The 16,515-nt window shown below is 36.2% G+C and overlaps 2 protein-coding genes across 19 annotated transcripts in view; one reads left to right on the top strand and one right to left on the bottom strand.

The window, feature by feature from the left end:
- Window positions 1-1,046: 1,046 nt before the first annotated feature.
- On the top strand, window positions 1,047-8,369 carry spaw (southpaw). Its single transcript, XM_051894305.1, has 3 exons — window positions 1,047-3,903; window positions 6,632-7,446; window positions 7,554-8,369. Exons 1-3 carry the CDS (start codon window positions 3,648-3,650, stop codon window positions 7,704-7,706), a joined length of 1,224 nt encoding a protein of 407 aa, XP_051750265.1. The 5' UTR covers window positions 1,047-3,647; the 3' UTR covers window positions 7,707-8,369.
- Window positions 8,370-10,758: 2,389 nt separating this feature from the next.
- Window positions 10,759-16,515, bottom strand: part of ank1a (ankyrin 1, erythrocytic a) — a 144,228-nt gene continuing 138,471 nt past the window's right edge. For all 18 annotated transcript variants that reach the window (XM_051895822.1, XM_051895826.1, XM_051895819.1 and 15 more), the window contains one exon: window positions 10,759-15,260. Coding sequence is in view for 3 of the 18 variants with exons in the window: in XM_051895835.1 (XP_051751795.1) it covers window positions 15,219-15,260 (42 nt within the window). In the remaining 15 variants the exon portion in view is untranslated. The remainder of the gene's footprint in view (window positions 15,261-16,515) is intronic.

Raw genomic sequence — 16,515 nt, forward strand, 5'->3', positions numbered from 1 at the left:
GCTGAATTTATTAAAATTAGCCCATTCATAAGTATGTGAACCATTGATTCTTAATACTGTGTGTGGTTACCTGATGATCTACGACTGTTTTTTTGTTTTGTGATGGTTGTTCATGAGTCTCTTGTTTGCTCTGAGCAGTTAAACTGAGCTCTGTTCTTCAGAAAAATCCTCCAGGTCCTGCAGATTCTTCAGTTTTCCAGCATTTTTTGCATATTTGAACCCTTTCCAGCAGTGATTGTGTGATTTTGAGATCCATCTTTTCACACTGAGGACAATTGAGGGACTCAAACCCAACTATTAAAAAAGGTTCAAACATTCACTGATGCTCCAGAAGGAAACACGATGCATTGAGAGTCGGGGGGTGAAAACTTTTGAACAGGATGAAGATGTCCAAATTTTTCTTATTTTGTTTAAATATCAATTTTTTTCATTTAGTACTGCCCTTTGGAAGCAACAGAAGATACTTTCATGTTTCCCGGAGACAAATTAAATACAATTTACCTTGATCTTCAAATTCCAAATGTTTTCACCCCCGGCTCTTAATGCATCGTGTTTCCTTCTGGAGCATCAGTGAATGTTTGAACCTTTTTTAATAGTTGTGTTTGAGTCCTTCAGTTGTCCTCAGTGTGAAAAGATGGATCTCAAAATCACACAATCACTGCTGGAAAGGGTTCAAATATGCAAAAAGTGCTGGAAAACTGAAGAATCTGCAGGACCTGGAGGATTTTTCTGAAGAACAGAGCTCAGTTTAACTGCTCAGAACAAACAAGAGACTCATGAACAACCATCACAAAACAAAAAAACAGTCGTAGATCATCCAGGTAACCACACACAGTATTACGAATCAATGGTTCACAAACTTATGAACTTAGTTATTTTAATAAATTCAGCTATTTTTTTGTCTTGTGGATTATATGTAAACATCTTTTATGTAAAATATCTTACTCAGGACAGTACTGAATAGAAAAATAACATGCATTTTGTATGATCTCTCTTATTTTGTTAAAATTATTCACATTTTCACAGATTCTGCAAGTGGTTCACATACTTTTTCTTGCAAATGTAGGCTAACATATGTGTTATGACATTAAACTGAATTTAAAGCCGTTTAAAGAACATTCTCCAGATTTCCAAATCTTCAAACAATGGTTACAGTTTTGCGTGAATGTTTTAGGATCTATGTTGTAAAAATGTGCACAATTTAGCAGTTGGAGGATCTGGACAGCACAGTTTTTCTCAACTGCTGACACACAATTCATGAAACAATTCACCATTTTATCACAACTATATAAACACAATCTCAAAACTACACACCAACTTGCACAAAACCTCAAACTTCCAGGTCAGAATTAAATATTTTAGTCAAAAACATATTCTCTTTTGTCAGCATCAAACTTTGGCCTCAGATGACACACAAAACCAAACAAACACAGAGACTACTTTCCTGCCTAGAGAACACCAGAGAGATCGATTCATAACACTGGAACAAAAACCTCTGGGAAATAATAATAATTTTGCAGCTCAATGTCAACTGCAGTATACAACATAATTGAAAGTGCAGATACAGTAAAATTAATTTTTATTACACTACAGTAAAGTGACCTTACAGTGGATTAAAAGTTTAAATACCAAAGAAGTGAATATGATCTCAGAACATGAATATGAACACAGTACAGTATACTGTCAATTACAGTACAGTAAAAAATAAATAATTTCGTCATCCTCTGCACCTTCAGCCAAATTTAATTACAGAGTACAGTACTATAGCAGCTTCTTTGTCTTCTGACAAAACACTTTCTCTACCTCCCAATCATTTCTCAGTTCTGCAAAAATAGAGAACATGTAAAAAAAATTGGCTACAAATAAATTTGACAATCACGAGTTTGAGAGTGTACATCTGCTACAGTTTTCTGTACACAGAGTTGTAAAATTTCCCTAATCTAAAGTACTGTACTGCAATTATACTGTATGTGTAATACAAACGTCCAGATGATTTTTTCAGCTCTCTCTCCAGTGTTACGATGCATTTTCTAAAGCGCATAATCACCTGTGCTCCTGTTTATATTATCCTGAGATTCTGATCAGTTTTGCTACATTTACTCATGGATAAATGTTTGCTATTTGAGTTCACATTGTGACACTTGAGTTTATATACAGTGTTTGGGGTAATGCATTACAAGTAACTTGACTTACGTAATTAGATTACTTTTTCAAGTAACTAGTAAAGTAACATAACATAACTAGTAAAGTTCCCATTAATTGACTGACAGCTCTCCTGTCTCCATGTTGAGAGAAATAAAGGTCAGACGTGTGTTCGCTGTGTGAACATGATGGTTATTGTAGTTCTAGACTAAATGTGAACATGCATTTACTCATCTCTCTTGCATGAAAACATTCAGTATTCCTCAAAATAAATAAAAACAGTGAAATGCAATCTCTAATCTGTAATAATTAACTATATTAAATTACACAAATATACTTTATGTATTTAATCACTTTATTAACCAATGTCTTTGCTGCTGACCTTCAATGATCTAATTCAACCACACTAATATGCAAAAATGACTTTAGATTAGATTTAGAATTAAGAGTGTTGAACTCTCTCTCCTGCATCCTATTCTTCTTTAATCCAGAACTGCAGCACAGCTGAAAGGTTTGTTTTAGCTGCGTCCTCTGCTGTACAGGCGTAAATATGCGTTTCCTTCAGCCTGAGGCTTATTCATTTCACTTTTGGTGTGAAAGTGCCTTAACATTTGCCAAAAATATAACCTTTTTGTTATGAAAAAACACAAAAGCAAGCCCAGCCCTAGGTGAGAAAAAGTAATGCAAAAGTAAAGTAATGCATTATTTTTCATAAAATAACGCAATTAGTTACTTTTTTAGGGAGTAACACAATGCATTACTTTTTTTTGGTCATAGAATTTTTATTGCAAAATTACAATGCATTGCTTTTAAAAGTAACTCTCCCCAACACACTGTATATATATATATAATCGTGTCAAATTAATCAGTTATAGTGTGTTAGCAATCAAGAAAAACTGTAAGCTATTATTTATGTCATATTTATAAGCCCTTTATATAGGCTCCTTTCGAATATAGCATAACACTTACCAAACATATGGGTTGATGGATGAGTAAAGTCTAATAGCTAGGCTATATTAATTTCATATTACAGAATCCCAGACTAATCACTGATTGTGTATTCCACGGGCGCTTAAATTATAGCGACCAAATTTGCAGTAAAAAATCATTTTGCAACAGCCTTAAAATAATTAGGCCTATTCGTAATTTAATGTTGCCTGTACTGCATTCATATTAAAACAAATGTTGAATTAACAAGGTGGTTTACCTTTGGGTGGCCCAGAATCAAAGGATGTCGCGGGCACATTAGAGCACGAGAGTCTCACGCCTCGCGCATTTAAAGCCTGCACAGTTTCGAGAAGCAGTGAACTTGACAGCTCTGCTCTCCTCTGATGTGCCTCATGGATCACAGGGATTCCGCGGACACTACAGGATGACAGGGGTCATCAGGGGCCAGCTGCACGCTTTAAAAGCACTGTCCAAAGCTCGGCCACCCCGATCACTCGGACCACAGGCGAGCCAGGAGAAGGAATCGGACGCGCAATTGAAAACTTCATTGATTCGCAATGTTGATCCGGCCAATCATATTGTTCGCTACCTTGGTGGCTTCTCTGATACAAGTCGAGTGCGTGAAGATCGATAATCCCGGCGCGCTCATGAGAGGCTCATATTCCGACTACAGTCTCCAGTCGTATCCGAGGTACCCGCTGTACATGATGCAGTTATACAGAGACTTCAGCGGGAAGATGGCAACTACTCCAGCCAGAGTCGACAGCCCAACTCTTCAGCAGTCTGACTTCGTCCTAAGCTTGATTGCTCAAGGTAAAACATGCACTATATACCCATCTTGCTTTAACTTGCTTAACTTATTTTGTATGCAAAATTAAATGTACTCAAGCAATCAAATCTACTGTACCACCTTACCAAAATGGTACCATGGTAGTCTACATCCATGTGGACTATATGGTAGTCTACATCCATGTGGACTATATGGTTTGGTCCATGGTAGGCTGCTCTTGGAAGTAGGCTACCTTGACGTGCCATGCAAATGCAGGACCATATAGTTTATATCAAAATAGGTAGCATTTTGTTTTATGGGTGAATTCAAGTTGATTGGGACACCTTTTCCAATTCATCTCAATGGTCCCAGTCACCCTGAATTTACCTTATACGTGCACTTATACGTGTACATACGCGTCCTTACCTACGAAAGTGCTGGGTAATAAAAAGGTAACTACATGAGTTAAGGTTAAGTTTACAGGTAGGTTCAGGATTAGTACCGAGTGATTATTGTATTTAGCTACTATAGATGCGACAGAACTGTAAAATAAAGTGCTACATAACATAATTTTTAAATAAAATGTTTTGTTTCTTTTGTAATTTGCCAACAATTTAGGCCTGAAAGAACAATATTTGACTACTGCATAACATTTCAGAAAGACATGTTTTCGTGCTGTTAGCACGTTGGTAAAGTCTTGATTGGAGTATTCAATAAGAACACACGTGTTTTAAAGAGGAGTAAAGCCGCGGCATCTGGGGAACTCGTGGGCTCATTATCAGGTCCGTCGCTCTTGAGCTATCTGACCCTCAGATTTTACAACTCAGTAGTGTCACAATGCTTATTCAACTTTAAAGAGCTGGCTGTTTTATGTACACGGGTGTGTGTATTAGCCCTTCAGACGTCTGTTAGAACGCGAGGTTCAATACACATCTCTTGTCAAGCAGCTCCTCCATCCTGACAGTGTTCTGACATTTGGCTCTGACAGAACCTGAGTGAATCTCTCGAAACCTGTTGAAAGAAATACACTGATTGTACTTCATTACCCAATTCAAAGTTTTTATTATTGAGCACCGTAAATAATGGGAAGTGTAAAAGTAAAAATTGCGAATTATACGGTCGCTATTTAAAATGGTATAGTAATATGTGTATTGTGTTGCAAATAATGTCACAATAAAAAATTATTTAGACATTCTACATTTAGGCTTCGTTTGCTTATAAATTATTATATATATAATTTATTATTTATATATAGCCTAATATAATTTATTATTATTTTTCTTCACTCTGACTTTCGTCGCGTTCCGATATATTTCAGTGATGTAACTTATTATAGGCTAGAATCTGAGTCGCTGCAAGAATCCTTAATACTTGTTATGGACACCAAAATGAAAGTCTATTAAATTTTATGGCGAAATTCTTAACAATAGGCTATATGCCCCTACAATAGCCTACAACCTCAAATATTATGGATCTTCAGTATGTTATTGTGAAAAAGGAAGGTAATTCAGTAACATTTTATTTCGATAGTCTACTTAAAGGATTAGTTCACTTTCAAATGAAAATTAGCCCAAGCTTTACTCATCCTCAAGCCATCCTAGGTGTATATGACTTCTTCTTTCTGATGAACACAATCGGAGAAATATTAATAAATATCCTGACGCATCTGAGCTTTAAAATGGCAGTGAGCGATACCAACGAGTATGAGCTGAAGAAAGTGCCTCCATCTACATCCATCCATCATAAACGTACTCCACACGGCTCCGGATGGTTAATAAAGGCCTTCTGAAGTGAAGCGATGCGTTTGTGTAAAAAATATCCATATTTAACAAGTTATGAAGTAAAATATCTAGCTTCCGCCAGACCGCTTTCCGTATTCAACTAACAAAGAAAGTGTAAAACTCTCGCAGTTCAAAAAGATTACTATGTTATACGCTTTCCGTATTCAAAAAAGCTTAACTTGAGCGATGGCGGTTCCGTTTTTTTCATAAGTAGAATACGGAAGGCGGTCTGACGCAAGATATTTACTTCATAACTTGTTAAATATGCATATTATTTTTACACAAACGCATCGCTTCTCTTCAGAAGGCCTTTATTAACCCTCCAGAGCCGTGTAAAGTACATTTATGATGGATGGATGTGGATGGAGACACTTTCTTCAGCTCATACTCGTTGGTCCTGTTCACTGCAATTATAAAGCTCGGATGCATCAGGATATGTATTAATATTTCTCCGATTGTGTTCATCAGAAAGAAGAAAGTCATATACACCTAGGATATCTTGAGGGTGAGTAAATCTTGGGGTAATTTTCATTTGAAAATGAACTAATTCTTTAAGACATTCTACTATAGTAGCCTAACTTTGCAACTGCATGTCAACTAACTCTCATTAGAGTATTAGTAGACTGTAGTAAGCTGTTAGTAGACTGTTAGGTTAGGTGTTAGGGTTCGAGTTAGAATAAGTTGACATGTAGTTGCAAAGTTACAGACAGTAGCCTATAATGTCCGTTGGGAGCATCAAAATAAAGTGTTAGCAGATATTAAGCAGTCTAATACTTTTATGAGAGTTAGTTGACATGTAGTTGCAAAGTTACTTAGCCTAGTTAGTAGAATGACTAAAGTGGACCATCGAAATAAAGTGTAGGCTAACCGATTCACACAAGATCATTCCGTCTTGTGTAACGGCATTAGTTTCCTTGGTATTTATTCCCTCTACTGCCTTAATTAGTAGCTAATTTCAAGATGTGACACGAACATTTTCTTTATTTTCCAGACTGTCACCAAACTGGTGAGCGATGGACCGTCACTTTTGACATGTCTTCCCTCTCAGCGAGTGACAATATTCAACTTTCGGAGCTCCGCATCCGTCTTCCCGCCTTTTCTACATCCAGGCGCGTTATTGTTGACATCTTCCACTTGCGTAAACAGGATTGTGAATCGGACTCGGTGTTTTGTCGCGATAAGCGACTTTTTCTGGGCAGCATCAAGTCGGTGCCCGGCACTCCAACTTCAACATGGAGAGTTTTCAACGTCACGGAGCTTCTCGAACACTGGTTGAATCAGGGAACGGAGGCACCCGAGCAGGTCCCGACACCAGCGGACGGAGAAGACACTGGAAGCGGCGAAGACTTAACGGTGGACACTGGAAGCGGGGGAGGCTTAATTGAACCGGTTACAAAAAGTCGGCGACGAAAAATTCAGCATCCCACAGCAGAACGAGTTATGATTGTAGTTTTCTACAAAAACCAATTTTCCCACAGTGGCCAACGTGCCTCCAGCTTAATCAATACAGTGGCGCACTCCAAATATGTCATCCTGAACCGGGCTCCAGACGCCGCTCAAGGTCGGCGCCAAAAAAGGAACCGGGTCGAAAGGATGCGGGTTCAGACGGACGATAGAAACGCGACAGGAATAGAGCAACAACAAGGGATGCTCTGTCGGCGAGTTGATATGTGGGTGGATTTTGATCAAATTGGATGGGATGAATGGATCGTGCACCCGAAGCGTTATAACGCATACCGCTGCGAAGGCGAATGTCCAAGTCCGCTGGACGAGTCTTTCAACCCAACAAACCACGCCTATATGCAGGTGAGATACTTAACAGTAGTCGAATGAAAAACGTTATAGCGTTTAAATAAGGGACATTTATTAGGATCATATGGGGTGATAAAGCATGCTGCTTTCTTTCTTTCCAGAGCTTGTTGAAGCTTTACCATCCGGAGCGCGTTACCTGTCCGTCATGTGTGCCGACGCGCCTCAGCCCCCTCTCCATGCTGTACTATGAAGGCGACGGTGTGGTCATGCGCCACCACGAGGACATGGTCGTGGAGGAATGCGGCTGTCAGTGAAGTTTGTTGCTGTGCTGTCACAGAAGCTGACGATGCACTTTCAGTGGGCTGATATAATATATATATATGTATATATGTATATATATATGTATAATATATACACTCTTAGAACAAAAAACTTCCCATCATGGGGTCATTATATGGATTTAGTTTGAATTAATTCATTTTTAATTTTATGAAGTAAACAGCTCGTAAACACTTTATGACTAGAAGAATTATGCAAAAGGTAGACATTTGTTCTTATATAGAACCTTTTTGGCATAAAGCGTTCTTTAAAATTGAGCCAAGAACCCTAGAGTTCCATTTAGAACCCCTTTTTTCCTAAGAGTGAACAAAAACATTCCACAGTTCTGTTCTTGAACTAAAGCACGTTTTTTTGGAGAATTTCAAACGAGAACCGATGAAATGCTGTCCAAAGTATGGAAATATTTAATATTTAAAAGAAACACTTGTAAATATTTTGTGTTTGGATTTTTTTTAAAGGAGTGTATATTTTTACTTCATGTACATATGGTTGTATTACGTTTAAGAAAGTGTAATGTGTATTGTGATAAAATGTGATGTGAAATGTGTTCGTGTTTTTTTACTATCTTATCAGCAGGCTTGATAAAGTTTTACAGAAAATATAAAAACAAACTAATAAAGCAAAACATTATTTCAGTATTTTATGTTGTTTGTGTTTGTACAATCATCATTTTTAGGCTGCACGATTTATCGCGATTAAACCGCACGCGATTTGGCAAAGGCTGCGATTATTTTATGCGCAGCTTGTCAGAGCTGTACGGCTCTGTGATCAGTACTAAATGCTTCTCCATCTGAAAGCCAGAGGGCGCTCTTGCGCAAAAACTCCAAATGTGCCCTGCCATAGAAGTAGATAACACGTCATTCCCGGAAATCCCTATGGGTATCGTACTATCTAAACAGAAGATTGAAATGCTTTGATTGATTAAAGATGACTAACAAAAACACGACTGCCATATTCTGTGTAAGAACCCACATCATCTCACAGAAGGATGCTCAACTGTCGTTATGAAGTGAGTTTGGAGTAAAAACATGTTATTAAATGTTGTCTTTTGTTGGACAAGATGTTAATAAATGCTTCTCATGTCTGGAAAGATGTTTGACACGTGTTGCTTTTTCAAATGTACAAACTCGCAGTGCTTTCAGATGGATTAGCATTTGGAGCCATACTTCATTGACAAGCTGCGCATAAAAAAACAATCGCAGCCTTTGCAATTTCATAATCGCACTAAGAATCGTGTTTAAGTGCGATTTCAATGTTATTTTTCTTATCGTGCGATTAATCGTGCAGCCCTAGTAGATAGCCATACTGATCTCTCATTTGTATGTTTCTGTCATGACAACTCTCGGAGTGTTTGGTATGGTAATGGATATGACAATGTTGATATGTTTGGTCTTGGCGGAATAGATCTGCTACGCTGCTGCTGCAGAGCAAGTTCGGGATTTGCTACTGCCAATACACACACAACACACCGCTGTGAGCAAGTAAGACATGCTGCTGCTGTACAATATAGAGTACATGAATTACCTGTAGCAAATCTATACAGGTGGAGCTGGGGAAGAGGGAGGGTTTCTGAAAGCGCTCTGCAAACTGCTATAGCAGACACTGACCAAGTATTTGAGAGTTGAGCAGCGAGCTTATTGGCTACTGATATAGCAGGAACCAATCAGCTGTGCCCTATACAGAATGATGTGATTGCAAGCAGATTGAGTTAAGGACCTATCAGCCTGTGCCTTTTAGAGTTTCATGACAGAACTTTGTATTTGTTTACTCAAGTGGTTCTTTGATAAATTTGTTCTTTTTAAAGAAAGTTCTACATTGAGTAAAATTGACATTTCGCTATATGCTGGGTTAAAAATAACCCAAGTTGGGTTGAAAATGGACAAACCCAGCAGTTGGGTTAAATGTTCGACCCAACGTACTGGACAGTTTTATTTAACTCAACTATTGTTTAAAAATGACTATATGGCTGGATTAAAATTAACCCAAAATAGGTTGGAAATTAAAAATCAGACATAATTACTAGAGGCAACAATAATAATCAAAAGGTGAACATTTATTAATAAGCATTTTAATAAATGTTTATTAATTATTATTCATTAAACTTATTAAATAAATATTCATTTGTTAAACATTTTAATAAATGTAAATTTCCAACATACTTTGGATTCATTTTAAGCAAGCAACACAGTAATTTTTAAACAATACTTGAGTTAAATAAAACTACCCAGCAGGTTGGGCAAACATTTAACCCAACAGCTGGATTTGTCCATTTTCAACCCAACTTGAGTTGTTTTTAACCCAGCATCTTTTAGAGTGTACTCAGCACAAAAATGATATGGTCATATTTTCCATTACTTTAACTCATCAAAATCATTTAACACATTTCTTCAAACTTCATTTTTTTTTAAAAGTTTTTAACAAGATGTTAAAAAATTAGTTGAAATGACTTGTACAGCCAATTTGATTATACTTAAAGCTCAGTAGCTGCCTTAAACTGTTAAGTTGAATGCGGAAATTTCTTTTACAATGCACATTATGGTTGAAATATAAGGGCAATGCTGCTTGTCTTCAGATCTTCTCAACGGACGACACATTGTCTGGCTCATGAAAGCACCAATTCTTGCCCCCAAAGCAGGATGGGGGCTGGGAGATTAAGTGTAAAAGGTGTTAAGAAGCAAAAGTATTTGAAGGATGGGTGGTGTGTAGAGGTGTCTGGATCATCACATTACATGTAGATGTCATTATAAGAGTTGGGTGGTCTGCAAACTTGGTGTACAATAAAGCTGCCATTAGGTGTGCAGCCTGTTAACATGCTTACAATGACTGTCAAATGGCTTCACTTAAAAGGGCTTCAGGGCTCAAGCATTTGGCATTAAATTATACTATTTTAATATGCATTTTGAGGTTTCATTGTTTTTATCCATATGCTAGAAATCAGGGGCACAAGTAAAACAGACACAATGGTATAGAACTGATTTCAATTCACATATTAACAATATGATATAAAAAAGGATGACCACAAAAAGCCAGTTTTTATTTCTTTATTAATTCTGTAAATGTATCTTCAGCTGGTGTACAGGGTTGAATATTTCTATATATTTATATAGACATTTAAAACCTTGTCTGATTCAAAGACCTATAGTAGCAATAAAAATAAATACATAAATAAAATGAACGAAACTTTAAAGAAGCACAATGCTTCAATATTCCCACAGGCAACCCCCTGAAGTCTTGTTTGCTAAGATGCTATAAGTACATCCATGACATTAAAGTATTCCCATATTCCCAAATAGCAGGTCATAAATTCCCATTTGCAAGTGCAAAGCATTCTAATTAAATATAATTATATATATATGTATTAAAAGATGTATTAAAAACATCTTTTCTGTGCAAGTGTGCATTTTGCATTCCTTTTCATAAGTAATATGCTATTGCGTTTATATTGATTTCAAATCATTCTGTAGTAAATAGGAGTATAAATATTCTCTCATTTCGCAGCAGTTCACATTTTTGCTCGAGGTTGTTTTAAACCATTGCTTAGACATCAAACAACTGCATTGCTAATTTGACGTATCCTTGCTGCCATACTGGAACGGACCGGCCCGTCTGATTCACTGTGATCTGTGCGCTTTGGGTTTTGTTCAGGGAGGGACTCGAGGGAGGAGGACCAGCGGACTGAGTGGATTTGTTTTGTTGCCTAGAATTTCTAAATTCTTCAAAGTTGGCTAGAAAACCCAAACCATATAAATGACAACATCTGAAACACTAGCACACAGAATATGAACAAAGATCTACTAGTATAACAAATTAGACTTTTACTGCATGGTTGGGAAGTAATTTTCCCAGCGAGTAACATAAAAAAATCAGATTAATAAAAAAATAAATAAACAATTAGTAAAATGATATTTTTTATGGAAGACATGCATTTATAGTTTCCTTTATCAGTGCACCCTTACTTTAAATGATTTTATTAATAATTTGAGATCATAAAAGTTTAAAGTGATGCTTGAAAATATCAATGTGTTACACAAGAGATAACAATGACTGAATAACAATGCTAAGGCATAAAATACAATGCTACAATAAATGGCCTATATTTGGTATTGTGCTTTTATGATATTAACAGAATCTTATTTTTATTTGCATACATCTGAGATGCTTGAATTTGAGGTTTTTAAGATTTTCATCACAGGATCATTTCAGGATAAATATTTATGCTGTACTCAGAACATAAAATGAAGAGTAAACATCTGAACTGAAATGAGATTGTTTGTGCGAGTTAAAATTGCATGACTTTGCTAATTCAATATAAAGTCAATCTAAATATAAGCCTTGAAGGGTTTTGTTAACAACCACCACCCATAAAAGGACTGTAGTCGATGTTAGATCTGATAATGAGGGCGTCAGTAGAGATGACGGCCAACCAATCACTGTTTGCATAATAAGATATAGTAATGAGTTGTGCATGAATCCGACAGCTCTACAACTGGACTGGCAGTTGTTACAAAAAACCTCCTGAAGAACGATACGAGTGGTTGAATTGCTGGAGAAGGATAACTTAAGTGCAAATCCAGATAATCCACATTATAGTTCAGTGTGTGTGTGTGTGTGTGTGTGTGTGTGTGTGTGTGTGTGTGTGTGTGTGTGTGTGTGTGTGTGTGTGTGTGTGTGTATGAAGTCAGATCTGTTCTGCTGAAGGACAGTCTGATCACAGTGTTCAGTGGCTTCGTGTCTTCATCAAGCTTAAGAGAGGCAAACATTTTTACCAGGCATCTGTTGAGTGCCTATAAAATTATTTGGCATCTAATCTTATTATTGAGAAAAAAAGAGAAATGACACAGACTGTGTTGTTTATATATATATATATATATATATAATACAATATATATATATATATATATATATATATATATATATATATGTATGGTGCAGACCATGATTATTGGCATCACCTGTAATGGTGAACAAAAAGGCAATGAAAAATATACTTTTAGCTAATGTTTGTTATGCTGAAAAGATGAAGAAAAATCTAACCTTTCAATAAAGTTGTTTTAAAATAAGAATAATAATATTATTATTATTAAATATTTCACCAATAATTGATACCCAAAGAAAAATTTTTGTAAACACCATCTAATTGCCATTAATTCTCACTTAGATTTCGTTTTTTATACATTTCTATTTACTTTTCTTCCCAAAGGGAGGAAAAAGGAAACATATATAACAGGAACGTTCTTCCAGTAACGTTAATAGAACGTTCATTCAAAGTTATCTAGTCTTTAATAACATTATCAAAACATTAGCACAAAAATGTTATTTATACATCATTCATGGAACATTTTTCTGAAACATTTTAGCTGGACGTTAGTCTAAGGTTCTTTAAACATTTACTGCTTACTACTCCCCCCCCTTTTTCCCTCTAGTTCCCATTAAACATTCCCATATTCCCATGTTTTCTCTAATGTTCACAAAATCATTTTTTAAACATTTAAAAAACTGGATGTTGTGAACGTTCTGAGAACATTCAGAAATAACGTTTTCATAACTTAAACATTCTAAGAACATATTTTTGTTAGATGGGTACACGTCAAAATATAAGCCAAACAGTTTCAGTTGTCTGTGTGCATACACACATATTTACACATAAAAGTATACTTTGGACTTAAGTTATAAATGGATATGGGATATAAGGGTTTAAATATTATATAAGAGGAAGGATTGATGAAGACTGAATGGAAATCACTGGAACTGTGATAATTGCAGGGATGCCAATAATTGTGACATGTCTAGATGAAAATGATATTGATTTTTGGGCTGCCAATGTTATTGTTTAATGCCATTAAATATGTTGAAATGGTTTCATTCAGTTGTAGTGTTTTTCCTTAAGATTTCTCTACAAGTAGGCCTTTCTATAGTGAGAAGGCATCGATTCAACATCTGGTAACACTTTACAATAACTTGCATTAACTAACAATGAGCAATATATTTGTTAAAGTATTTATTAATCTCTGTTAATATATGTTCATTGTTAGGTCATGTCAGCCCAGACCCATTAAATAATATTAACTTTTGATTTTAATAATGTTGAAATGAACATTAACTAAGATTAATAAATGCATTAAAAGTAGTTTTCATTGTTAGTTCATGTTAACTAATGTACACCCTAAAAAGTGCTGTGTGTTAAAAACAACCCAAGTTGGGTTGAAAATGGACAAACCCAGCGGTTGGGTTAAATGTTTGATTAAATTGATTAAAAATTACTATATTGCTTGCCTAAAATGAACCCAAAAGAGGGTTGTTTTTAACCCAGCACAACTTGGGTTGTTTTTGTCTTGGTTTACTGTTACTGTTAACTGTTACCTACAAAATAAATTACAAGATTAATTGCAAATCATCTATTGATAGCCTTTATATTTTATCTTTGAATAATTTTACTTCACTGAAAGGTTAGACGTTTAACTATTCGTATTAAACTAATGAACACTTTTTATTGCTTTTTTTTGCTCACAAGAATACAGAAGGAAATCGTCCTACTAGCGGTTATTTGAAATGAAGCAAATGTTTACGGTGGATAATGTGAATGTCAATATAATGCTTACGTTCCTCTGTGCATATCATGTTATTAAGAGGAAGCTCAGGGTTCATATGACACAGAGGTAAGCTATGTATACAAAACAAAAAAATAATCTGCAAACGTGTCCATATAGAGCCCCACAGTGATTTTAAAGATGTCCAATGTACTGTATCCCACTGAAAAACATTTAAACTGCACAAATTGTGACCCTTGAGCCTAGTATATCTCAGGACTTCACAGCTCATTTGCTACACAATTATACCTTTACAATACACAAGACATGTACTATTGGACTGAACAAGACTTCAGGAGCAAGTATTGAGACAGCAGCATAATCATCGCATAGGTTGTTCATTTTTTTTGGCTGTGAAAAGGAACACACGCACACAGAGAGTACATTCACATCATATTTGAGTGCATATTAGGTATATAATATCAGTACAAGAGGGTCAGACTCCTCCTCAGTAGAAGTGTGTTCTGGACTCAGTTGGAAGACTAAATTTCAGGAAACTCTTGCTGGATTGGACTAAAACTAGCTTTTGTGTCCCACTTGCCCCCCCAAACCACGACCTTAAGCATATACTTCCAGTTGGCCAAAGTCCTTCCCCGCACCATTTTTCAGCCCTTGCGGTATGACAATATTTTCTCACCTCATAATTGCTTGCAGTCAGTGCTGTATGTAAAGGCAGGCCATGCGACAGCACTTTCACATGCTGATATTGAGATTACAGAAAGCACTTCTCAAATGCTTGCTTTTTTTCATTGTTTGGTTTCATTTTATAAGAAATCATGCCTCTAGCCTCTAGTGTTTGTTTTGCTTGTTTAAAAAAAGTCCTAAAATCTCTTTTCGTAGCTGACATCCATTGCCTATCACCAGCGCTCTAGTTCTGTTTTCTTCTTTATTTGACGCCCATCATGTGTCAGTGAAGGATGGGTTGGGTCTAGGTGTCAAGTCCTGGAGGTTAGAAAAATAGAGAGGGAGGTTAAGATGCTGCAGAATCATGACACTGCATTTAGATTTAAGGCCAAAATAGAAGTTTGACATGGTTAGTCTATGTTTTGGAGCATAAGAGCTGATCCTACACTGCAAAAAATGAATTTCCTACTCAGTATTTTTGTCTTTTCTTTTCCAGTACAAATATTTAAACCTCCTTAAATCAAGATGCTTTTACTTGAGGTGCTAAATTACATGAGATATTAAGTCTTGTTTGCTGAAAAATGGATCAAAATTAAGTGAGTTTTTGTTGAAAAACAAAATATCTGCCAATGGGGTCAGAAAAATAAACGGGTTTTCTCTTTGAATTAAAGGGATAGTTCATCCAAAAATGAAAATTATCCGACGATTTACTCACCCTCAAGCCATCCTAAGTGTACATGACTATCTTCTTTCAGCTAAACACAATCAGAGTTATTTTAAAACTTTTTCAAGCAGTATAATAGTACTGAATGGTAACCAAGATTTTGAAGCCCAAAAAGGTGCATCCATCCATCATAAAAGTATAACATACGGATCCAGGGGGTTAATAAAGGCCTTCTGAAGTGAAGCGATGCATTTTTGTAAGAAAAATATCCATATTTATAACTTTATAAACTAGAATCTCTGGCTTCCGTACACGAGTCTAGTTTCCGGGCGGAAGAGTGACCTCTGACCTGACGCATGACGTACTGATGAACGCGGAAGCGCAGAGGATAGAGCAAAACAAAACACCAGTCACAAATTAGAAGTCTACAACGAGAATTTTTAAAAAGAAATATCAGAGAAGCTTGAGTTTGTTGCCCAGAGGCGTCTATTTTCACCTAAGCATACGCTACTCCTACATCATACGTCATACGCCGGAACTCGACTCTCTCATGATCGTGCAGACGGACGTTACCGGAAGCTAGTGATTATAGTCTATAAAGTTATAAAAATGGAATACGCATCGCTTCACCTCAGAAGGTCTTTATTAAACCCCTGGAGCCGTATGGATTATTTTTTGATGGATGGATTCAATTTTTTGGGCTTCAAAATCTCAGTTACTATTCACTCCCATTATAAAACCTGGAAGAGCCAGGATATTTATTAATATAACTCTAACTGTGGCTGAAAGAAGAAAGTCATACACCTAGGATGGCTTGAGGGTGAGTAAATCATGGGGTAATTTTCAGTTTTGGGTGAACTAACCCTTTCTTAATATAAGACTTAATATCTTATGTCATTTAGCATCTCA

The sequence above is a fragment of the Ctenopharyngodon idella genome, chromosome 5 (genome assembly GCF_019924925.1).
Source record: "Ctenopharyngodon idella isolate HZGC_01 chromosome 5, HZGC01, whole genome shotgun sequence".
Taxonomy (NCBI): Eukaryota; Metazoa; Chordata; class Actinopteri; order Cypriniformes; family Xenocyprididae; genus Ctenopharyngodon; species Ctenopharyngodon idella.

Bases quoted from the DNA above. Each gene is read 5' to 3' on its own strand.
- spaw (XM_051894305.1), top strand. From the start codon at position 3,648: ATGTTGATCCGGCCAATCATATTGTTCGCTACCTTGGTGGCTTCTCTG. The intron at 3,904-6,631 runs GTAAAACATGCA...TTTATTTTCCAG, and splicing joins CCTAAGCTTGATTGCTCAAG to ACTGTCACCAAACTGGTGAG. The intron at 7,447-7,553 runs GTGAGATACTTA...CTTTCTTTCCAG, and splicing joins CAAACCACGCCTATATGCAG to AGCTTGTTGAAGCTTTACCA.